Source organism: Aptenodytes forsteri, unplaced genomic scaffold, assembly GCF_000699145.1.
Source record: "Aptenodytes forsteri isolate BGI_AS27 unplaced genomic scaffold, ASM69914v1 Scaffold83, whole genome shotgun sequence".
NCBI lineage: Eukaryota > Metazoa > Chordata > Aves > Sphenisciformes > Spheniscidae > Aptenodytes > Aptenodytes forsteri.
In genome coordinates, this window is record NW_008795371.1 from 5,048,292 (window position 1) to 5,073,664 (window position 25,373).

At 39.2% G+C, this 25,373-nt stretch overlaps 1 protein-coding gene across 1 annotated transcript in view; it reads right to left on the reverse strand.

The window, feature by feature from the left end:
- Positions 1–25,373, reverse strand: part of MAP2K5 (mitogen-activated protein kinase kinase 5) — a 138,448-nt gene that overhangs the window by 81,184 nt on the left and 31,891 nt on the right. Inside the window, exons 8-12 of the mRNA XM_009280409.2 lie at positions 18,576–18,615; positions 12,376–12,444; positions 10,976–11,057; positions 6,936–6,997; positions 530–578 (exon numbers count right to left, since the gene is read on the reverse strand). Of these exons, the coding sequence (XP_009278684.1) occupies positions 530–578; positions 6,936–6,997; positions 10,976–11,057; positions 12,376–12,444; positions 18,576–18,615 (302 nt within the window). The remainder of the gene's footprint in view (positions 1–529; positions 579–6,935; positions 6,998–10,975; positions 11,058–12,375; positions 12,445–18,575; positions 18,616–25,373) is intronic.

The following is a 25,373-nucleotide window of genomic DNA, read 5'->3' on the forward strand; positions in this document are numbered from 1 at the left end:
TTCAAAAAAAATACATTAGCTTCAGGAAGGAGAATAAACAGCAAAACCCACAAATGGCTTATGTCCAAGCAAGTTTTCTTTAATTATTCATGACCATGTTAAAGGACAGTGGGCGTGGGCTTTAGAGATCCGAGATTCTAGCAACGCTTGTGGCTGTCACATGAGATTTCTGAAGTACATAAAAAAATTCATTATCTATCTTCTATTTTCAATACTAGTCAAACATCTGATTTTCCTTGCTGATTTTTCCACTGGGCACCTGTTTGTAACCCTAAGCATCTAAATCTCTGTAAAATTAATTTCTCTCTTTAGTCTTTTTCTTTGTAGGGGAGGAGGGAGGGCAATAAAAGAGAACAGCAGTAAAAATATTTTATCAGAAAATCTGCAAGGCTAATGAGTAAGATTCATTCTGCATTACTCCACTGGAATCAAACCAGATCTTAGTATGGTCTACTGTCTCTGTAGAAAGTGTTGTTAAAATAAAATGATATGGTATTTCATTGGAAAACAGAAAACATCTGTTACTCACCTCTGTGTAAAATCTTTAGACTCCATAAATAGGTAAGGCCTTTCACAACCTGAATTTAAAAGAAAAAGCAACAACACATATTAAAGATTCCTGGTAAGAAACACTACACATCTCAGCTGGCGCGAGTCGTTAAAGACCCGAGTTCCAATGAAGAACAGGGCCAGGACCACGAAAAGGGGAGACAAAAGCATCCCTTCCAAAGGATTGCAGGACCCAGATGAACCCCTGCTGCAAACCTCCTGTGGACTACAAGGCAACAGGTTCTTTAAGAACACACGAATAAGCTTCTTCCCAGGATCTGCAAGTTGAAGTTAGTTGAGCTTATACCGAATCCCTTTAGGGATTTCAATGTATTTTTAATTCATCTATCTTTCCTGGGGTGTTAAAAATCATAAAAGACAAAGTGCATAATGATTTGTCTTCCTGCAACAAAAGCAACCCAGTGAAATTAAAGGCCAGAAAATAACAAAATCTCTAATAGCCTCTTCCACTTCATCCTCCCTTTCCCTTTCTTTCCATTTGGTGCATCTGTACTTTTTCCTCCTTTACTTCCCATGCTTTCACTTACTCAATGCAAATGTTGAACATTTCTTCTTGAACTGTACAAATTGTTGTCTTCTTCATATTACTCATTCTGGACCAAATGCAAGCCTTACTGTATGTATCCCATAGCCCCAGAAAATACAACTGGGACCCCTAAAAGATAAGAATTGTGGCAGACTTTGGCCTGCTATTCCAGAATTTGCTCCTTCCACTAGCTAAACTGTTAAAACCAAATTTAAAAACCTGTGACTCCAGTACTACATTGGAGTGCCTTATGTATGAGATGCATTTTAATGAAAATTCGTAGGACATGCATTTGTAGCATGAATGCAGGTATATTTCCCAAAAGAACAACCCATGACACTTCCTTACACAGAATACGTACATACAGCTCTTTCAGATCTGGCAAGATCATCACTGGATCCAGCCGCTACTCTGTTTATTTTCTGTATACAATATGATTATAATAGCCCCAAATTAAACAAGCCGTTCAGTCAACTCGCTAAGAAAGCAGTTGGATATTACAAGTTATCCTCTCTGCAGGTTTTGTTTCTGTAAAGTAATTAAACCCCAATACTCCTTGCATTTTTAACACTGTAATTTTCCCCCTAGATTTACTACTTTTACAAGCCCAGAGAACTAACAAGATTCAACAAACATATTTCTACTACTGCTTTTTACCCAAACCATCCTTGCTCTCAGCCAGCTTTTTTAATAAAGCAAATCTTTTTTACAAAGTTTCCATCTATGAGATGACATTTCATTCATTTTCCTGAGACACTCTCTTTGTGCATCTCCAGAACAATAAAGCATTTCCAATGTTTGTAAAGTTGTATGAGTTTTTCAGACAAAACAATTACATTCTTTTCATTGTCCGAGTAGACTGAAAGGAAATTACATCTGTTGCAGTGATCAAGCAGAAGTGCTAAAAATATACAGCCTCAAAGCAGATAGCATAGTAATTTCCAGCCTTCCTATTGGATTAGAAACTCATTTTAAAATTTATTCTGTAACCAAAAACAACGTCAGTGGAATCTGAATCTCTTTTGTAAAGCAAATAATGATTCCGGATCCCCAGTAAATTGCTCCAGGTGGCAATTCCTCAGCGTTAAACTCACACTCCCTACCCAACTATCTCATGGCCTCAGATGGTAATTACCTGTAACAAAAGGCCTTAGTCAAATTCTGCATGCCCAGCGGTGTGGCCTTGTTCACGTTAGCCTTTCAAAAAGCAAAACAGGGGAATTCTACTTACACAGCATTTTGACATAAAAAGAAGAAAAAAAAAAAGTACTGATGCAAAAATAAATAAAGAGGGTGCAACACTTCAGGCTTCCTCCAATGGTGAAAGTGATTTTGTGAACAGTAAACTGCTTTGACTATTAAACATATATTTAGACTTTAAAATCTTTAAGATAATTATAAAATGATTTATTTTAAAGCATGTTTTCACAGAAAAAAGGAAACATTTCCTATGGGAAAAAAATCAACAGCTGTGAGTTATTAAACATCTTTATTATGGAACATGTGCTGAATAAGCAGTTATAAAAGACATGGTATTAAGCACACTCTCACATTCACATTCTCTCAGCATCAGTGTACAAAGGAATGAAAAGAGTTTTTCCCTTCATCCTGGGCTGCAAACATGTGCACAGGAGCCCCCCAGATGGCCTAACCTCATGTAAAGTACCATTATTCACTTACCTTACCTTTGCCTATTAGGGAAGGACTCTTAAGTATTAAATATTATTCTAAAATGGTGCTGGAACAGAGTATCTTTTGATTGAACATCTAGCAGGAATTATTGGTATTCAGTAAAGTAGGTTTTACAACAATGACTTGACAAAGCCTTGACACAAAAAGTACTTCTACCTGTTGTCAATCACTCACTCTCTTGACAGTTCAAGTGCACATCCTTTCAGGGAGAACTTCAATCAACATTAGCACTCAAAATACAGTGCACAATGTCACCGCTTCAGAAATTGAAGTGAAAATAAATGTGTGAAGTGGCAAGCAAAGGTAGAACAGATTTTACATCGGTAGACCCGAATAAGTACACATCAGTATGAAAACAGGAGCGACCACAACATCACTTTGGGGTTCCCAAGATATACTTTTCCTTTGGAAAAACACACCAGCCCTTTGCACAAATAAAGAACACGAGAGAAGAGAGGTTTCTTTTTTGACTAATTGACACACTCTCATACAGGCAACCAGGATGAATTTTATGTGAAGTCAGAGATCCCTCCAGCTTCTTGGGAACCCAAGTCTCAGCAGACTCTACCTCTCTCTTACCACTTTATCCTGCCCCTGAAAAAACAGTGCTTCTCCCCCAGGCCCTGACAAATGTTTTCCTCCTTTAAGGATTTCTTTTCGCTGCCTTGCTTTATTTTCAGCATCCTGTTTTTCAGCTTCAAGCCTCCCCACCACCCTTTACTCCTCAAAAAAATAGCTGAGTGAGAGAGAAGAGTATCACACTCAGCAATACGTTCCTGCTATTTCAGCTTGAAAGCCGATTGTCCATCACAATTAACGGTGATCCCTTCTTCAATAGGAAATGGATAACAAGAATGCAGAACACTATGGTGTAAAGACTACATATATTCTATGTGACTCTGTGATATCCAGTTTAATTCTCAGCAGATAAGGGTTCACATCAGAAAAAATACAGTGGGAGTTGCTATCATCAGAAAACGTCTGATTGTCTCAGCAGACAAAACTCTCCTCTGGTTCCTGCCAAATCATGAGAAAGTCTGGTTGGGAGGGGAGTGTACGAGAAAGCAAGTACCATTCACGCCCATTAAGCAGTGCATTGCAGGTACCTGGTAAGTATTTATAGCAGTATTTCAAGGAAATGACTAAGAAATGAGTAGCAACACCGTCCTATCCTTTTGGCTACAGAAAGTCAGGGTCGTCAAGAAAGGGATGTCCCTCAGGTAGTTCAGCCCCAGCCTGTGGAGATCAAAGAGTGCAAGGAAATGACCTTGAGTACAACTCAGTGTTTAATTGAGCAAGTGCGGCACAGGGCTAACGCGCTCCCTTTGCCGTGTCGTGTTGAGCAGACACAGATCTTGTTCTAGACCAGCTGGAATTTCCTGTGCCTTTCGCGCTCATTGCTATGAGCAGGACAATCGTTTATAAGGGTTGTCAGTCCACCGCTTTTCATGACGATTACATTTGTGTAACAAGAAAGGAAGCAAGAAAATCATCAAGTCGGAGTGAGGGGAATGCTGGGGTGCCACTAAATGTCTATACGTGCCAGCATCATTTTCCTCTGGAAATGGTTTCCCTTAAAAACTTCTACAAATATAACAAAAAGATATTCTAATTAACAGATGTGGAGGTCACACATATTATTAAGCAGCTTCAATAGACTAATGCATCGTACATGTCTTGGGAGAATAAAAGACAAATGACTGTGTACGTGGTGCAAGGAAGGTAGAAAGAAAACATACAGACTGGAAAAAAAAAGAGACTACGGAAGCTCCAGATTTTGTCCACAGAATACATCCATGCAAGCTCCAGCTTTTGTTTGACATTCTCCTTCTCATCAGTACATCAACAGAAATCCTCCAGGCTCTGGGTAATCTTCACAAGCTGTTCGGGGTGGGGATTATGGTGTCTGCGTACAGTACTTGGCAAAAAGGTGCCCCAACCCACAAAATGGGCTGCTGGGCCCTACCGAAATGTCAGACACCAAGATGCAGGGTAGCCATTTGTGAAGACTTAAAGGAGCCATTCCTGCTGCCACTGATAAATTATAGAGAAAACAAAGGCTTTCACTGCCTCCTTCCAACAAGTCTACTATGGCAATCAAGCAAAAAATCAGCACCAGAGCAGAGGAAGCTGCCAGTGCTGGTTCAGCCTCAGTGCACACCTTCTGTTACAGAGAAGCAGGAGAAAGGGGCGAGTTCCTCCTCTGAAGGCACCTGCTCCTTTGTTCACCTCTTTACTGACCCCCTGCACTGCAGCGGGCACGGTACAGGTTGCTAAAGCAGCAAATAAAATAACTAGCAGAAGTTAAGTATCAGCTCGCCGTCCATGTCAGGGAGTCATGCTCACTAACTAACAGATTTGTAAAGAGATGACCCTGCAGGTGAACAAAAAAAAAAAAAACCCAAAAAAAACCCAAGACATAAAAGATGGGGCTAAAGCACCACCATTATGGATAAGCGAAAACTGGAAGCGAACACCTGCAGAATACCAAGCCATGTGGGCAGGGGAGGATGGGGGAGAGGAGAGACAAAAGCAAGTAAGGAAATGATAAGGGAAGTTAGCGTGGATGTATTAAGTACACAACCTGAAGTGAGATAAGGAAAAGGAGAAGGAAGAAGCATCTGAAGAAAAGCTTGAAGGCCCATCCCAGTACTATTACACTATACACATGCTACTTAGCGTCAGGAATATGAGGACACCCTGAGCAACTTATCATTCATTGCTCCATAGGGAAGAAGAGATGAAACGTTTTTACTCTGAACTAAAGGTGAAAAGCATTCAAATTCCATAAGAAACTGCTAGGCTATATAATGAGCAGATTTTAAACCACTTAGAGGAAACAGCATCAGAGAAGGATGTTCATCACCCTGGGCAGGCCACACAAATTAAGAAAAAGTAGAGCTGTGAATTACAATGAACAGAGACTAAATAGCTGCCTGTGTTGGATTAAAGGATTTAAATTGTCAGCTTGATGTATAATGAACGTGAAAACCCAGCACTTAATTAAATGGCACATGATAGAATAACTTTGTTATGCTTTAAACTGCTTAAGTTATCAAAGTATTCCTTATATTTAGCAATTGTTTAGCAGTATCTCTCTCCCTTGTGAGATCCACTAAGACATCGGTCGTTTACCCTGTGCTCAGCTGTGGCAAAATATGGAACTTTTTTTTTGTTCTGTAGTCTGAGTTTTCAATCACAGCTAACGAATTTCTAGCAACACAAAGTCACTGAACGCTGCTGAGACACAATGATGGGCTACCAGGTGCTCTAAGGATCCCACTGCCAACACCTTACTACCAAACTGAGTAGGCACTGGGGACTGATAGTTCTTCCCAGATCACAGACCACCTCCCTGCTCACCACCCCTAAAATGACTGTTAGCTCTTCAACCATGACAGCTCACGTGTAAAGGGTCCCAGCATAGGGGTGAGAGAGCAGCCTGTCCCCAGGCAGCCTTTCTCAGGCCTGCCTTGTGCCAAATAAAAACTTCAGCCTCCTCCTTATCTGCCTTAAGCAGTACATCCACCACCAGGGAAGACAGAAAACGTGTTCTGCCATTGCATTTTGATAACAGGAACTGACTTAATTTTTCAACCTGGAAAGCAAATCTAATTGAGTTACTTTGTACAGAATGAGGACAGTTAGAATGGAAATCACACAGGAGAGTCAGCAGAATCAGCAGACGAGGGATCACCATAAGGGCTAGGACAGGGCTTCTGAATCGAATCACTTTTTGAAGGAATCGCATAGCACAGGACTTAAAGGCTAAATAAAGGCGATTAAGAGGACTGCTCCATCCTACAAGGGTTGATACGAAGAAACACAACTGCACAGTTCTCCAGCAAATTCATGATTTTTTTTCTTATCCCATTCAATTTATCACATCCTTTCACATTTCTTGAGCCTCTGGCAACTCATGTGTTGGTCATTCAAAAGGAAGGCTTCTTTAACCCCGGTGTCCTTGTGCACACAGGATGATTAGGAAGAACATGAGATAGGAAGGACCCTCCCTTTTACACAGACACAATGAGGACACGGATCCTGGAGATGATTCAGTGTCCCAAGGGGGCACGTGTGCACCCAAATCAGAGACGTGTTACATGCACAATCAAAAACTGAAAGACAAAAAGAAAAAAGTACTTACGGCTACTGCTATTCTTCCGAGTACATGTTCTGGAATTTTTCTATAAACATCCAAAGAACCCCCTGCAGGGATAAACAAAATGTGCTTAGGTAATACAAAATGAAATACTGCCCTAGATTTGAAGTCACAAGGGTTTTCTAGGCCTTGGTTATTAATAAAAACACCATCAATGATATAACAATAACTGTGTCAGAAATAACTGACCTTAAAAATCTACCAAAATCTGCATAAACACATGAAACGGTACTCAGGCCTCTTTTCACCCATATGACTTATTTTTGCTTGCAGCATTAATACTCAAACTCCTGTTAGAAAACCTCACAGTCACAGGACAGAGTATCGAAATTGGAGAACTCAAAACCATCAGGCTTGGAGTAACTTCTCGGGAATAACGAAGTCATCCCAAAAGGCAACAGTGGACTTCAAAGTCCGAAGTTTCCTAACCTTTGTCCCCAAAACCTGGCGCTAGCATTACATGGTATCTAATACAATGCTTATATATATATGCTTAAAGCTGTTTCCTCCTGATGATCAAACCAGTGAAAGTTTGGTTGAGTGTTGCAGTCTGTGTCCACACTGATGTCTGAAAATGAAAGACAAGGAGCTCCTGGGCAAGCAGGTAAGTTTTGCCAGTAATCTCCAGTATGAGACGCAACTTGCTATCTGGCATAACCCTGCCCAGCCAGCATCATACATTCATGGGGAAAGCGAGAAGCCCAAGTCCCTCTAATAGGCCCTAGAGACATTCCCAAGGGACTGGGAAGGATTGTTTCCCTTATCTTCTGCAAAGGAGATTCATGACCAAACCAGTGTTCAAAGCGTCCCTGGGCTGAAATACAAATTCTTGGGCAAGAAAGTAAATTTAAAATTGAGAAGTAAAAATATCCAAGTAGAATGGAAAGAAAGAAAGAAAAAAAAAAAGATAAGCAAATTACAGGCAGAGCATGTTACCGTTAGCTTGCAAGAGCGTGTTGTCTTATTCAAGGCTTGAGGTTCTCAGAAGTGCTCAGCACTGATCTAACTCTGCTCTCAGTGCAGCATATGGATTTTACTGATGACACCACTGGGAAAAGAGTTACGCCAATACTCAGCAACTAAGAAAACTACACCTTGTACTTTGCTTATGGCTCAGTTTTTAAAAGTAAAACCCATTCATTCTGAAATGCTGCAATCCAAAGAAGTCACAAGGTCCTTATTCCAGTCTTCAGCCTTAATTATACAATAGTTCTTATTTATACTATATTTCTTATACTAATGATTGGGGTTTGGTGGTGGTTGATTTTTTCCCCTCATTTTCCTCATCGTCTCTACTGTCAGAAATACAGTATATGTTTGTCTTCACTAATACTCTGATTCTAGGTCATTGAAACTACTATTCGTTCATTAAGTTTAATCTTTCAACTTGTATTGTCCACATGGCCTGTGGATTATAATAAATCTCAGTTTTAAAAGTAAATGTAAGTACTATTTAATGGAAATAAGAGGACATAGCATCACAGATACCTACTGCTCATTACAAAAGCCAAACAGAAGGCAATTATATGGCAGGTGGTTCCTGTTGATGCTTATAACATATCCTTAAATTTTGGACAAAAAAAGACCTATTTTCATATACCAAACTGCTAAGTCTCGCTATTACAGATGTCACTAAAGGTAGTGCTGTTTGAAAAATGAAGAAAAGTATCTTTTTGCAAACAATCGGGGAAATCTGCCATTCTTCTATGGAGAAAAAAATTCTGTAGTGGACAACATTTTCAAATCCAAATAATGTTAGCTCCCATATCTACATGTAGACATCTAGGTATAGTCTGATAACCTGCACCTCTTGCTGCTTTTAAGGGGAATTTAGCAGGTGTTCAGCAGTTTCAAGGAAAAGAGGCAACAACATAAGTAAAAGGCAATAGTGCATTTCACCATCTTTATTTAGAATATCATCTTTATTATCAATATAAAAGGGCAAAGATTAGAAAGCCTCATTTCACATCTCGGTTGCTCTTTAAGATCAATTGGCAGGTGGGAGGGTGATCCAGGTCAGTTGAACCTCAGTGTTTTGATAGTTGCAGACTTGGGAGTTACTTGGCTTTTTCCTGCTTGCAGGTGCCAGGAAGGAACCAACGTGGTACTATATGTGCACCTTTTCCCTATGTGTGCCCCTAAGTCATGAGGATCCCAAAAGAGGCAGATCCATCTGTATCTAGGTAATTCAAAAAGGAAATAGCTATGTTTTGTAATATGGTACAGGATACAACTGGGCGAACAGAGTCATGGGATATGGATTCAGGAAATACTACAAACTGGCCTAAGACAGTCAAAAGGGCTAAAAATCTGTCAAGGTTAAAGCTGTTAATCTGCAGGGTGAGAAAGTATTTTTTCTTATATTCACCTGCATCCTTACGCATCAAAATTAAAGGTCTGGGGAAAAAAAAAAGGCAACGTCCCTTTATTTGCATTTTATTCTTCCTTTAAATGATTGCTGTTGCTTTCTGCCAGAAGGAGTGCACAACATGAGGCAGACCAGAGGTCATCTCCAGTATAATTCCAAGTAATTTGTGCATGGTCAGTAAACACCATCGTTGTGCAACATCATGAGGGATGCATACCCTAAAGGCTTAAATATTTTCAAACAAGAACTCGGAACTGCAAGCATTTATGTCTGTCATTTTTAAAAATCTCTGAATTAGTAGGAGCATACTAGGCAGATGCATGTTTTGGCATGAGCAGATGCTTCCTTATTGCATGTGACTACCGCTTAACACAGGCTTGCAAGTCTGAGTGCAATTGCAAGGACAGAACAGAGGAATGGCTAGTAGTCAGACAGCATGAGAAGAGCAAAGAATTTAACTTGTGGGCTTCGGTGAATAAATACACTTTTTCATCAAATACAGAAAATGTGAGAGAATACTCATACTTGGAAATGGGGCACAGTGATCACTGGGACAGAGGTAGTAAGTGTAAGAAGAGAGAAATAACCGTAATAACAGACCATTTTAACAGGGAGAAAACAAAATGCACCATAAAACCCTGAAGAGCTTTATCCGTGGTCCCCATCAGAAAGAAAGAAGCTACTCAAGTATGCTTAATGGTACACATTTGGCTTTGGAAATTTTTCCTGCCAGAAAGCCTTCCCTCCATAGCAAATTATTTGCGAGATCCTTACCTCTTTATATCTAGCTTAACTGAACCTTTGTGAAAAACCTGGATAGGGCCTAAAATGCTGGCTCATAAGAAAATCCTGGAGAGAGTAATAGACTATTGCTTGTAACAACAACGTGGTGTTAAGAGTTGAATGCTGTGAAGGGGGTTCTTGCGCACGAGACACAAGGAGACCGCATCTGTCATGAGACACGCTCTCAGAATTGATACACAGAGGGCAGCAATGATTATAAATTGCTGTAATCAGCATACTTTTCCTGCCTTTTCTCCAAGAATGCCACACAGCACAAGATTTCAAAGCAAAGTACTAATACATCTCCATAATGACAGTAGCATCAGATTGTGGGGAAGGGGATACTGTTGGTCTGAAGATTCACACTGGGAGAAACAAGAGTACACTCAAAAAGAAACTCAGCGCAGCACTGCTAAACAGCTGTGTTAGAAAATAATTCCTTGTCTTGCAATTAAGAGACGATTTCCACTGAAAACAGATAGGACATTGGGTTAATAGATTTCTTTAAAAGAAAATCTGTTTTGGCTATCAAAACAGTAGAAGTGAGGAACAGCTGTTTTGTCAGCGAGGACAGATTGTATGGAAGACTCAAATATCAAACCACAAATTAAGCTAGCATTTATTTCTGTTCTATTTACATTTTCAATAAAAGTAAACGAAGTTACACTCAGGGAAAATACAGCGTACCATGAAGAATATAACACAGTCGCAATACTAACCTGTTTTTTTTTTAAAAACTACTTGTGAAGTTATTAATACTTTACATTTTCAAGTCGTATTACTGCATTTTGCTCCATTCTGGAAAAGCACATCTTTATATGATTTTCCCATTTACATACTTAGCAATCAAAAGCACAGTAGATACACAACTCACCATCCATGAACTCTGTACACAATGAAATTCTGTTTTCTACAAAAAAAGCACCATAAAATCCTATGATATATGATGAGTCACACTGGAAAAAGAAAGGAAAAAGAGAAGCCTGTTTTAAAATTTGCTATAAGATGATTATAACCAAGAATAATGAAAATGAGAAAATCTATATACACCTTATAAAGAATTTCTAACTCCGACATTATCTGCTTCTGGAGTTCCAGTGTTATATCTAAGGGTATGACCTAAAATACAAAAAAAGGACACAAGATCAGAGTTGACATAAAAAGTAAGTGAATGATTCAACATAAAAAACTGAAGGTCTATATATTGATTATCCTTAAGTGAGAAAAGGAAAGAGAGGAATAGGTGGGAAGAATATTTTAACAGAGTGATGAGCAAAGGAAGGAAATGGAAATGAAAGGACAGACTTATTTACTTTAAGAAGTCAGTTACAAGTAAACTAAGTTATACAGCCTATTTTACCCATGAAATGTCATAAGGTTTGTAGTTTAACCATTTGACCAAGAGACAAGTTAGAACTTGAACACAAGCCCCACGCATAATGTAAAGAGCAGGCCTGGTAGATCTGCAGGTCGGTAAATTCAGAGTTGCTGCTTATTCACCCAAAGTGCGATCACCTCCCAGCTCCTGCTCGGTACAGTCTCCTCCTCATCTGCCCAGCACCAATTCCTCTCGCTGCAAAGACGTCTTGTTTAAAAGCCCGGAAGGCTGTGACCCTGGCAGGCCTTGCTGAATGTGCCGATGTTAACTCTGAGGGCTAAATAAGCACTGTAGTATTGAAAGTATCTCTGAACGTCTCAGTGGTGCTCTAAAGGAGTGTCTCTTACCACCACTCTTACAGTTTCAGTTTCTTTAATATCTACCCCCTTTTTCATATAAGTTCCTAATATTGTATGAAACATGGAAAACTTAAATATACAGAAAAAATGCAGATGATAGCAGATGGTACAGATGCTTAGGTAAGCATCACCAAAGGATTCCTCAAAACAACTACAAACAACCCGACTTTGAGCGCTCAGCAGGTCAAACCAGCCGCTCACCGTCATGCTCATCTGCTGCTTCCTTCATCCATGCCCTCGTTTTTCATCATTTTGAGCCAGGGTGCTAACCAGGACTAAAGTACCAAGTGCTGCAGTGAAGGTGGGGTGCACTCTCTGGAGTTACAAGTTTTCAGGATTTTCAAGACAGACCTTCTTAATAAGGATGCTGGTTCCGACAGAACCAGCATTGAAAGTCAACCTTAAGAAACAATTCTTTGCCATGGTTATTTGAAGACTTGCACACTCAATTATTAAGTACTACTATATAAACCAAAATGGACTCCAAATGCATTTAGCCAGGCTAACCAAGAATTGAAAATGAGAAAATCTATATACCTTATAAAGAATTTCTAACTCCGACATTATCTGCTTCTGGAGTTCCAGTGTTATATCTAAGGGTATGACCTAAAATACAAAAAAAGGACACAAGATCAGAGTTGACATAAAAAGTAAGTGAATGATTCAACATAAAAAACTGAAGGTCCATATATTGATTATCCTTAAGTGAGAAAAGGAAAGAGAGGAATAGGTGGGAAGAATATTTTAACAGAGTGATGAGCAAAGGAAGGAAATGGAAATGAAAGGACAGACTTATTTACTTTAAGAAGTCAGTTACAAGTAAACTAAGTTATACAGCCTATTTTACCCATGAAATGTCATAAGGTTTGTAGTTTAACCATTTGACCAAGAGACAAGTTAGAACTTGAACACAAGCCCCACGCATAATGTAAAGAGCAGGCCTGGTAGATCTGCAGGTCGGTAAATTCAGAGTTGCTGCTTATTCACCCAAAGTGCGATCACCTCCCAGCTCCTGCTCGGTACAGTCTCCTCCTCATCTGCCCAGCACCAATTCCTCTCGCTGCAAAGACGTCTTGTTTAAAAGCCCGGAAGGCTGTGACCCTGGCAGGCCTTGCTGAATGTGCCGATGTTAACTCTGAGGGCTAAATAAGCACTGTAGTATTGAAAGTATCTCTGAACGTCTCAGTGGTGCTCTAAAGGAGTGTCTCTTACCACCACTCTTACAGTTTCAGTTTCTTTAATATCTACCCCCTTTTTCATATAAGTTCCTAATATTGTATGAAACATGGAAAACTTAAATATACAGAAAAAATGCAGATGATAGCAGATGGTACAGATGCTTAGGTAAGCATCACCAAAGGATTCCTCAAAACAACTACAAACAACCCGACTTTGAGCGCTCAGCAGGTCAAACCAGCCGCTCACCGTCATGCTCATCTGCTGCTTCCTTCATCCATGCCCTCGTTTTTCATCATTTTGAGCCAGGGTGCTAACCAGGACTAAAGTACCAAGTGCTGCAGTGAAGGTGGGGTGCACTCTCTGGAGTTACAAGTTTTCAGGATTTTCAAGACAGACCTTCTTAATAAGGATGCTGGTTCCGACAGAACCAGCATTGACAGTCAACCTTAAGAAACAATTCTTTGCCATGGTTATTTGAAGACTTGCACACTCAATTATTAAGTACTACTATATAAACCAAAATGGACTCCAAATGCATTTAGCCAGGCTCAGTCTGCCACCACACAATATTTCACAGTTTAATACTTTAAGCTAAAGGGAAACAAAATCTAGTCAATTTGCAGAATTAGCAGAATAGATATTATAGGCTGCATATACTGCTGACGAAACAAAATACAGAGAGACCATTTCCAAACACACACATTTTACAGTATCAAAATCTGTCTAAAAGAAAAAACGATAACCTGTTTCTATCAAGAGTTTGCTTTAGGGTTATTTATAAAAGCTGTCACTGAACTAAATTGTAAGTGTAATACAAGGGCTGCCAAGAAACGTTTAACACACTTGTCTAGATCAATAATCATTTGCCAACAATGTTCACTTACATTTTTCCAGCGTGAAAAACTTAAAATAGTTTGCTGGAATACCACCAGTTTTACCCATTGAATATTAACAGAATTTAATCCTGTCAACAGTATAAAATTAAAATTTTATCTCACTAAATTCTACTCACAGTGAGAAATTTCCCTGCCTCGTTCACTGTGAAGGCTTCACCGACCTGAACAATGACTAGTTAGCATGATCAGTGTCAAATACATCACTGACATCCAATCAACCAAGACCTGGCATGAAGAAAGGTCTCTGGCTGATTTGCATTAACTATAATTACATACAGACCCTGCATTCTAATAGTGAGGATAACCTGGAAAAGCAGAGCTACCCTATCTACAAGTGTTCAGGATACTATAGGGTAGGGCACGTACAGAAATGTACTGCAACGGTATGGCAAGCACGTATCACCACAAAATAAATTAGGAGAGACCACTGTCTCACTTTCTCTGCATAACTATTGTACAGAAGTGTTTTCTTCCATCTAAACACGCGTGGCTTGTGTGACTTAAAACACAGGAGAGACACCCATCTGATGTCAAGGTTGGAGTAACCTTATGTTGTTTACAGCACTGAAATGGGGGCAGAAAGAGAAAAAACCACACCTATACAGCACTGTCTTAATCTGCAAATGTAATCTCCGTGGTCATACTCTTTTTGTATAAAATTTCCAAGCATATTTAGAAAATGAAGTTTGTTTGGGCAAAACAACTTTTAAGAATATGTGAGCTGACAGTGTTAAGCATGGGCTGGAACAGTGTTAAAGCAAGAAAAATAAAACACCCCCTCCTCAAACCCATTGCTACCAAGGACAAAGCTGTGAATAAGGGTTTGACTGCAACTTCCACAACTGTAACACAGGTAAGCAAATGAGATGTAACATTAGACAGTAAATTTTTCCAAAATGGCACCTTTGGAAAGAACTTTGTAGCAAAAAAATCACTGTGGTTTTCACAGAATTATTGAGAGCAGAAAAGTGAAACTGAATTAATCAGGCATAGAATGAAGTGCTGTGAGTTGACACCGCACTGTTCAACCCATGCGGGAGCAGAGTTTCGTAACAAGTTTGCACCAGAAACCACCACCAAGAGTCCAAGGAACAGACGAGCTCGGCAGGTTGCCGCCGCTCACTGGTCCCCAAGCCACCCGCGTCTGCCAAGGGGTAACCGAGCCTCAGGGATGCGGATGAACAGGATGATCCAGAGATGGGGCAAGGGTACACCTGGGCTGGCTGGGGAAGGGGGGCTGGCAGCCGAGAGCCTCCAGTGCCTGCCCTGATTTCAAAACTAGTTGAACTGGTGCCTCACAGGTAGAGCTGGAAGAGGATACTAGACAAGGGGAGCTTGGTGGTTTTTGGGGGTTTTTTGGTTGTTTGTTTGTTGGGTTTTGTTGTTTTGTTTTTTTTTTTTTAATTTAAGTGACATGGCAGTCCTCTGGGATTCAGCAAGGGGCTCCAAGCACTCCTGCACATCTTCCTTATCAAGTTCCTGCCTAAAATACAGCAATCTTGGAATCACTTAGTACACTTATAACATACATGAACGTACCTAACGTTTCAAGTGGAAAGGGTTAATTTTTAAAAGAGGAATACCTGAGCATATTTCCTCCGCTCTCCACTACACCTCCAGGACAAATAAGGATGAGTTGTCAAGTTAAATACAAGCAGTCAAGTGACTGAATTATAATTTACTCTGTGCTCAATTTAAATTAGTGTGAGGCTATTAAAATATACAGTATAAATACGGCAATTCATCACAAGCTGTCATGGATGACTTCATCTATTTGCTGGAGTGGCATACGTTCCACTAAAGGGAACGAGAGCAAAATCACAGGTCAAATTAAGCTGCTATTCTGTTTTAATTCACTTATTTAATCTGTGGCGACATAATTGTCTTTTACAGTATGTACAACTCAAAGGAAATTTGGGAGTATTATAGTCAGTATACAAATGATTAATCAAATGGTCCATTTAAATGCTAGCTTAAGAGCAGGAGAAACTAAAAGCAGTTGAAGAATGGCAATCAGCCAGCGTACGCTCAAATTTTTCATTTCGATTTTTCCCTCTAATTAGAAAAAAGTTACCTTAGAAAAGTCTGGTGAATCCTCTGCACATTATCTAGCTGTAAAGTTTACATAAAATATGTAATGACAGACAGCTTTGGTCTACAATACAGGTATTAGCATTGGTTTGTTCTCCTGTTCAATATATTTGCAAGATTAACTACCAGCTGAAAGCATTTTAATCAACAGGTTTTCAGAATGTTATCTTGTCCTATCAAATCTGTATATTATTGTCAAAAAAAGCCCCCAAAATGCAGAACTCTGCTTTCACAGATCCAACCAGTGATGTCCCTTTTAGCGTGGCAATCCTCTGCCAAAACACTTGATCCTTGTGATATCCGTGTCAAGACGCTGGCATTACCATCCTCTTTTTATTGCTGGGTATGCCGAGCCATAGACCTGTCAAGTAATTTTCTTAATAGAGCAAGCCAGCACAATCACTATCATGGCAGGTTTCCTGACCTCCAGTTTGTGAGCATGTTGTTTTAAACTATGATAATACACACATGTTGATGCAATATTTCTACTGAAGTCACACTAAAAAATATAATTGAGAGTGACAGGACCACCATGAGTAGTATCTACAAGAGAACCCCGTTTCCCAAATCTTCAGGATGCTTATTATCCACCAGGACTAACCAAACCCTTGGACTCTAAGGGAAACACGGAGGTGGAATTGCTGGGGGAAAAGGATTTTTGCCACAGGGAGGTGATTTCAATTAACCTTGCAAAGGGTGAACTCATTTCCCCTCCTGCCTGTGCGATTTTTCTCTTGCTCCACCTCCTCTCCAGGCAGCTTCGGAGGGCACCCACAGCCGCACGGGGCAGGCTGGAGAGCAGCAGTGCCAGCGCTGAGCAGAGCTGGCACAGAAGATGCTCTCTGCAGAACTTGAAAAAGATTATCTGAGGAAGGAATGCAGTCGGGACCAGGGAAAAGCAGCATCCTTTCACAACCCCAGCATTTAGGGGAAGAGTTTTTTTTTAGTTCCACATTGAAAGCTATAATAAAAAATATTTTTTATTATTAGATTTTCTGTGCTTTTGTGCCTATTGCAACTCAGAATTCCTGTCTTACTGTAACTGCTCATGACGGGTTTAGGAATGACGGATACCGCTTGAAAGGACTTTTTCAAAAACTTTTTCAAGTGATATTTGTATTCCATATAATTGGAAGTTATTTGGATGTTATTTCAATTTCCATATTTTCCACATGTGTAGAATCATTTCAAATCCAGTAGTAAGCGTTTGCTTTTCTTCAATTAATTGGAAAGTCAAAAGCGTTTCTCCTAGTTGGGTGAAGGGGTTTATGTGATCCTCAGGAAAGCCGAAACAGGGGCAGAATCTTCTTTCAGTAAATTATATCTGACTGGAACCACAAGACAATCTGAGCCCAAATCTCAAAGTTACCCATATATGTAAATATTGCCTGGCAGATATAAAGGCTTAATTTGAAGTCTTAGTATAAATCTTACATCTTTAAATTCCATTTAACACCAATTCTGCTTGCAGCAACCAGCTCCCATCACTCCTCCTCTTGCCCTCCTTTCCCACATTCTTTCAGTTCAACTCAGTTACACCAGAATTTAATTATTAAAGACAGAAAAAAAGAGACAAAAAGCCCATTTTACAGTTTTCTAAGTAATTATTCCAGAAATTATTTTTTTAAAATATACTTTTTAGATCCCTAACTATTAATTATAATTAGAATTGTATGAACGCAACAATTAATTTGTTTTCCAAAAGTCTCTACTGCTTTGAGTTAAAACAAAACTGCCAAAATAAAAAAAATTGTTTGATATATTCAAAAAGGACATATTTCAATATTTTTGTATAGATTAACGGTATTAATAATTTAATTTACAAATTTAATTTAACAAGTTACATACATGGGTTGGTATACTGTTGTCTGAGTTGTGCTATTAGTTTACCACAGTTCTAACTGAATTTCAAAGACTGGCATTTATCTGACCACGTAACACTACAGTGTACAGCTTCACTGCAAAGAATGCTAACAAGAAAAAAAAAGGCCAAATCAGTTGGATAAAAAAACAAAACAAAACAATCGGGGGTGGGGGGCAGAACATTAAAATAAACAAACCTGTTAAAACCAGAAAATGTGCTAGGAAAACAGAATATTATCCCAAACAGGGAAATTCTATTTAAAAATGAGGTTGCAGAGACCACTCAAAGAATATGCCCTTGGGGACAGTTTGGCATTAGCAGAGAAAGGTACAGGCTGACATCCCGCGACCTTTCCATCCCCACTCCTGTAACACTGGGGTTCAGGACGGTGGAGCAGCATCTCTGCCGGTCGCTGGAGAGGCACAAACCACAACTGCACTCGGACACATCCACGTAACCCCACGGGAAGACGTGGCGGTACCTACACACAGTGCCAAGCAATTCCCGGTGGGCGAAACCCGGATTCTGAGAACTCTGTGCTCACTTGGAATCACCAGATTTATGGACAAGAGTTTTTCCTGCATAAACAATGTGGACTTCAATGCAATAAAACAAATTGAGATCTAACAATCAGAGGGAGGGGAAGGAAACCAAGGTCAAGAAAGAGTGGAGAGAAAGAGAGAAAGAAAATTACTGTAATATCTTACCTTTACTGCTAGTATTTTTCCACTAGGGACATGATATGCCCTGCATGAGGGAAAAAATTAAATAACTTGAGATCACATAAAATTACCTCTATACATATGTGCAACATGTATACGCTAATTTCACAGAAAAATGACTTGGGGCTAATACGTTTTACGTTAAACCAATTTTATGTAGCATTTCTAAAGAAAGACTGATGAAAACAATTGATCAGAACAATATACTTACAATGAAACCATTTAGTAGGTTTTTACATCTGCATGTTTTATATAAAATCTACACATTAAAGACTTTTGTACAGCATAATAACAAACTTGTAAGTATGAATTTATCCACTTTCACATTTTCTTTCAATGAAATAAAATTATGATATATCCATTATTCAGAATCTTCACGTAAAACAAGGTTTATCACGCGGGTTTGCCAGTCCTACGGGTATTTCCAGTGGTAAGACAGTGAGATACACAGCTATATCAATTAAAGTGAAGTAAAACAGGTAATGATGATTCTTTATCATAACCTAAGGACCCACAGAAAATATTTGCGAAATGACCTTTCTGCATTTGTATTTAAGATCAGCATGTGTATGCGCATATAAGGTTAGAAAGCATTATTGTTAATGCTCACGTGTACCCAAAATAATTTTCCCCACAGTATTTCGAGAGCAGTTTGTCTTAATTTCTGAAGACAAACATTCATAATTGGCTATTTAACAATGACTTGTGTATTCCTAACCATGAACTTGTAAGAAAATAAAAAGGTAGGCAAAAAAAAATGTCTACTAAAAATCCGATGTAGTTTTGCATAAAAACAAAACCATTACAGGTTTTCCTCTTCACTAGTTTTATTGTCTCATACTGATTTATGACACCATGCACAGTAATGTCATATATGTGGCACTAACTTTAAAGAATTATAATATTTTATCACTATATACCTCTAGCAATTATTACTGAAGAAGAAAAGCTTTAATAGTTTTTTTTTTTGGATGCAAAATCATACATAGCACAGGGCAAGACCGTTGTTTAATCTTATTTATAACCCTGAGCACTTATATAATTTCTGTTAATAGCTCGGAAGTTTCTAAAAAATTCACCTTAATTTAGTAACTCATGGATAAACATTTATGTAACCCAGTGGCATTAGCTTTTAGGAGCAAACACAGTTTAAAAAGGCATACCAAAAGTCACTGTTATTTAATATCAGTACAACACGCAAAAAGCAAAGTCGTCAGACGAAGCTCTGACAGACTGGTAGCCGAATGCATAATCAATGAATCCAACGGAGTAAATGAACTCTGCTGTAACTATGGATGAATCAACAGTGGCAAAACATTATGGACTTAAGATCAGCAGAAATGATAAGAAAATGAACAGGTTGAGATAGCATGCTTAACGTCTGTTAGCTTAATATGTACTGTGCTGGACAGTTTGGCAACTTAATTAGCTTGTCAAGAAAGCTGATCTTTTTTCCGTAAGAGAGATCTCCTGTTTCCAAGTGAATTAAAAGGGAAGACTTGATTATTTAATTATGATGCACGCTAATTCATCCGTGGAAGTTTGGGTTAAATTTCCAGCAGAGGGCAGATACCTGGTTTGGTTTACAGAGCACTGACAGTACCAATTTAACATTTAATTATCGCTGAGAATTGGATCACAAAGGAGACACCATGCCCATGGGTACAGCGTGTCCAGTGGCTTTGCAAATGGCACGCTACCTGGGAGGAAAGGAATTTGTTTACTCCAGGCTGGTCCGGCATCTCGATTGTCCTGACCTTCCTCAACACAGTAACTGTAAAGTGATTAATGAAGTTTGAATAGGAGCTTTGGTTACACCAAAAGACAACCGTACACCTCTGTAGCGTTTTAATTAACAGCTAACACTTCAAATTAGTCTGTAGTTGCTACAGTAATTACCCGTTCCAATGAGTGTGTAGGGAAAACGTTTTTGTTAGATATTATGTAGAACTAGTTGGAATTGATCATTTTGGTTACAGTCAGCACAGCTAAAGCCTGAAGATTTAGTACCTTTATGTAACTTCAGAAGGATGCACTAAAAAAAAAAATATCCCACAGAATAATGCGCACAGCATGAAGAAAAACATACTTTTTGTGCATACTGCACCCACCAGTAAGTCTATGGATGTCTACGAGGAGATTAAACTAATATTCATACTCTAAGTAACGTGAATTCTCACCTCAAGGGTCAACTCCCACAGATTTCAGTGTCACCTCCAAAAATAAGTAAACAAACTCATCATTGTAGAACTAGATCATTAGATGAAGCAAAGTAGCAAAACGCAAAAGGTTCCTCAGCAATGCTGTACATTTTAGTGAACACACACTTAAAAATCTTCCAGGACGGCAGGCAAATGATGTCGCCTAATAAACAGTCACAACAACTCCTCTTGCTAGGAATGCATCTGAACAGTGCCTAACAGTAAAGACAAGTGGACGTTAAAAGATGAGTGAAAACAGCTGCTAAATAGCTGCTGAACTACTTAAAGACAAATGTAAAGAGCATAAATTAAATGCATGGAAATGCAAAATATTCATGGAAAACACTGTTCTGACGTTTGTAAAATTTCATTCATTGCAGAAACCAGCTCTGGGACAAGTAGTTCATTTTTCTGCTCTTTTTGTTGGGGTTTGGTTTTGGTTTGCTTTTGACCCATTGCAAAAGCTATAACTGACGGTGGTTATAAATCATTTATTGTTAAGGAGACATCGAAGAGACAGTACTACATCAGAGAGTCAACCTCTGCAATCAGAAGTTTAAAAAGTGATTTTGAACACTTGATGCCAGGTGTCAACCATTAAAAATATAAAAGTTGTTATTTAAGTTTTGTTGCTATTTGCCAACGGCAGGAAGCAGGTTCCGATGTGCGTGTCCCCTTCCCCCTCTGCCTCTTAGTTAAACTGGGAATTTATAAGAGAAACGCCATGGCACGGACTGCGCTTTTTACTCTCTGGAGAGGAAACTCCTAACAGATATTGGGACAAATTAAGAATATATTCTTATGCAGAGCTTGATCTAGATCCCACTTAGGTTAGCTGGAGAATTGCATCTACCACAAACTTGATGTTTTATTATTTTAAGTGCAAACTAATGGAAATGCTATGAGATTAATAACTATTTTAGTAACAACTTTCTCCACTACTAAAAATACTTTAGGTATATATTGAAAAATATTGACACAGTATTTATTAGAATAGAAAAATAAACACAACAACAATCAGTTAATTCATTTGGTGCCCAATTTCTGCGCATAAAGAGACTAATTCCAGCACCCTGTACCCAACTGATTTTTTAATTTTATTTTAAAATAGACATTTGTTTGCCATTGTAGCCACAGCATTTTTTAGGCTGAGGATAATGATTAAAGTTATAAAAAAAAGAAAAAAAGCAGAGTTCAGAAATCCATTTTGGGATACCAATCTTACAAGATGATGCATTCTTTTCAAATTCACCAAAGCCTGACTGAAAGTAGTTGCTGTGCATCTGTAAGAAGACAAGCTAGTACAAAAAGCTGTAGATATCTCAAGCTGATCTCAGGTGACATCTTCAAAGTGAATAGTAAAGGCTAGTGATTGAAAATTGCACCTTACATCTCAGAATAGATATGGGATACAAGAAAATAATTCATACTAATTTTTCCCAGAAAATGAAAATTGTTCATGCAAGCAAACCATTCTTTCTTGATGCTCAGAAGTGTATTTTAGTTCCTACGTCTAATACAGATAGGGGACAAACTCTGCACTCAATTGAGTAACCAATTTAATAATCACCAGATGAGGAGAAAGGTGATGAACAATACGTAGAAAGAAGTGCACCCCTTGATATTAGCAGTACCCGGTGCAGGGACCAAGTTAAAGAGATTGTTGTTGAATTAAAGCTAAGTTTTAATAACTCAGACTGATAGCTTTCTCAACACAGTTTTTATAGATTTCACAGAAGGAAGAAATCTTCAGGGAGGGTGGAGAGAAGAAAGTACCAACTTTCAGACAAGAAAAGATATTCCAGCAACAGAGGCAGCATGGTAGACAGCAAAACATGAGCTCCGAGAAAGAGAGGAAAAACAGAGCGAGAAAGCTGGAAGCTAGATAGGGAGAAGGTGAGTTTTGGAGGGCCTTCCTTCCCCCCTGACCTGGCACACTGTGCTAACGCAAGATGGAGGATGCAGCTGACATCTCCTTTTGGGAAGTTCTCCTAGTGAACACGCATGGCACGCGATGCAGGGAGGCTGGCTTAAAGCTGCCGCACGTTGTATAAGAAAAGGACAGGCAGACTTCAATCACTGTGTGTTTTGAAACATTCCCACTTGGGGAAAAGAAATTTAAATCTTTCCCTTCACATTCCCACCAGAATTCATTATTCTGAGCCCCCTACATCCATTACAATGAACAGCTTCTAAGCAAGACTGGCACAGTTGTGTCAAATATTTTATTAACCTTGACTATTAACCATATCCCTAGGCATTTAAAGCCCTGAAGGGACCCATGTGAGCCAAGTCCTTTAGCATAACTTTGTCTCCTCTACTCTGAAAATCAAGAGTGCCCCTCAGGGAGCACTGCAAAGGCAGCTTGCCCAGCTCCGTGGCAAAAGCTGGGTTATTCTGGGGAATAAGAAAGACTGTGTAAGCAAGCGTGCACTCTGCTTGAACAAAGCCCTCCAGCTAAGCCGGAAAAACTTCTGATGGACTGCGGAGTACGGTGTGTGCATCCCTTGTGTTCCAGAAAATAAAAATCAATATCATGGAAAACTCGAATAGGGCTTTGGGGGAACTGCCAACTCCTTGGAATATCTCCCCCCCATATAAGAAGTGTTTCTACAGGAAAGCAAATCAAAAAATGAAAGCGTCAGAAGCAGCTGGTTTCTGTTTTAAAAAGGAGAGGAAAAAAAAAAAAAGAGGTATTCACATTGCTTGCTTTGTTCTTGCTGAGGTCTACTGCAAAGAAAACCAGAGGAGAAACGTAAGATGTTTTGGCTCAAACATATTTACGGAATAAACCATAGCCCATCCTAATATTTAATGCTAAAAATTTCATATACTGAATATAGTGAGTTTCTACTCACTTAGCTCAAAAGTAAAACAAACAAAACCAACCAAACAGAACATGCACAAGCTTCTTAATAAATAGCTTAGATGTCAAACAAAAAATTTCTCCCCCTTTCAACTTGTAAGTAACAATTTTATATTCTCCCTGTGAGAAATTTTACCTAAAAGCACAGTGGGGAGCTGCATTACATGCTGTGATTGTGGTATGATTTCTTCCAGGGCAAGCAAAGAATTAACTTCAGGTTTCAACATGCAGGCAATCAAGAGAAACAGCAGTTTTTGATTTGTTTTCTAATTTTTAATTGTAAATCATTTGCCCACATACGAGTGACTTAAGGATGGTCACATCAGAAGCATCGACTGAGTATGCAGAGATCCCTGAGCTTTCTCAAACAGCTTTTCCTGACATGTACAATAACTTTTTACTACAAACTAAGTTTACTGGTATCTGAAAACTCAAAATAAATGCAGTCTCTTTCTAGAAGCAAAAATTCGTTAAAATTATTATATCATGCTGCTCATGCAAAAAAGCACTGAAGAAGCCTGCAGCAGCCTACCATGCAGAAGATCCTGCTTCCCATCTGTTCACTTTGGCCACCAGGATATATTTTTCTATTTTTCCCCCAATAGCCACGGAAACAATTTCTAATCAATAAGATATTCCTTGGCAAGACCAAATGATTCAAGGGAAAGCCATGACCTGTCTGCTATGCCAATGAGTCAGTCCCTTCCCTTTCTAGAAATACAACTAACATCAGCAAATATGACAAAATGATATACTGACAGTACCGTTACATTAGTGATGTGGCTGCAGGACGCAGGGGATGCAATGCTCCCCTCTGGTCGAGGTACCAGAGAAACTTACGGTTAATGCCACAAACTCAGATCTGCTGTAGTTCTGCTGGCTCACAAGCGTTGGTTTGTCATTCTGCTAAACGATGCTTTTAGTAGATGAAAGGGACCTCTGCACACCATCTAATCCAACCTCCCTCTTGAAGTGGGACTGTATCAATGGATGAGTTCAGCCATAGCTTTGTCCAGCTCTGTGCTGAAAGCCCCAAGGACAGAGATCCCCTGCCTCTCTCACGCCCTGTTACAGTGCTGCACCATCTTACTTGTGAAGAGGTTTCTCCTCATGTCCAATCTGAACTTCTCAAGGTGGCAACTTGAGGCCACAAAGTAAAAATAAAAGTAAATACTTCAGGTCCTTTCTTCCAGATATGTTTCCTTCTGCTTCACACCTTGGTATGTATTCATTATACACCTTTGTTAAAAACATCAAGACATCACTTCACTCGACAAGAATTGTCCCGTTTCCCCATATCCGTATCAGGTCACCCATAGCACTGCACTGATGAACTGCAGAGGAAGTCCTCCAGACATCCTCCTCGCTTGATGCACACAATAACACGCACAAAAGGTCTCTGGGACTGAAGCAGGGTATTTCCTAGCAGAAATGAACATACACATAGAAGCCCTAGGTTTCTTATTTGAGTTAAAAAGTTAACACAAAAAGCTATGGTTGTAGTAAGCAGCACCTTCAGATGTAAGGGCACTGAATGAAGTCAAACTGAACATTTTCCTGCCCTATGAGAAATAACCTAGAGCAAAATGACTGTGTCCGTGTCGCGCAAGATGAACACAATTCTCTAAGTGTTATGCATTGCAGAATGACATGCCAGTCACCAGCTGCAAACTATATGCTGCATCACCCACAGATTTGGTTTACTGTTAATTTCTG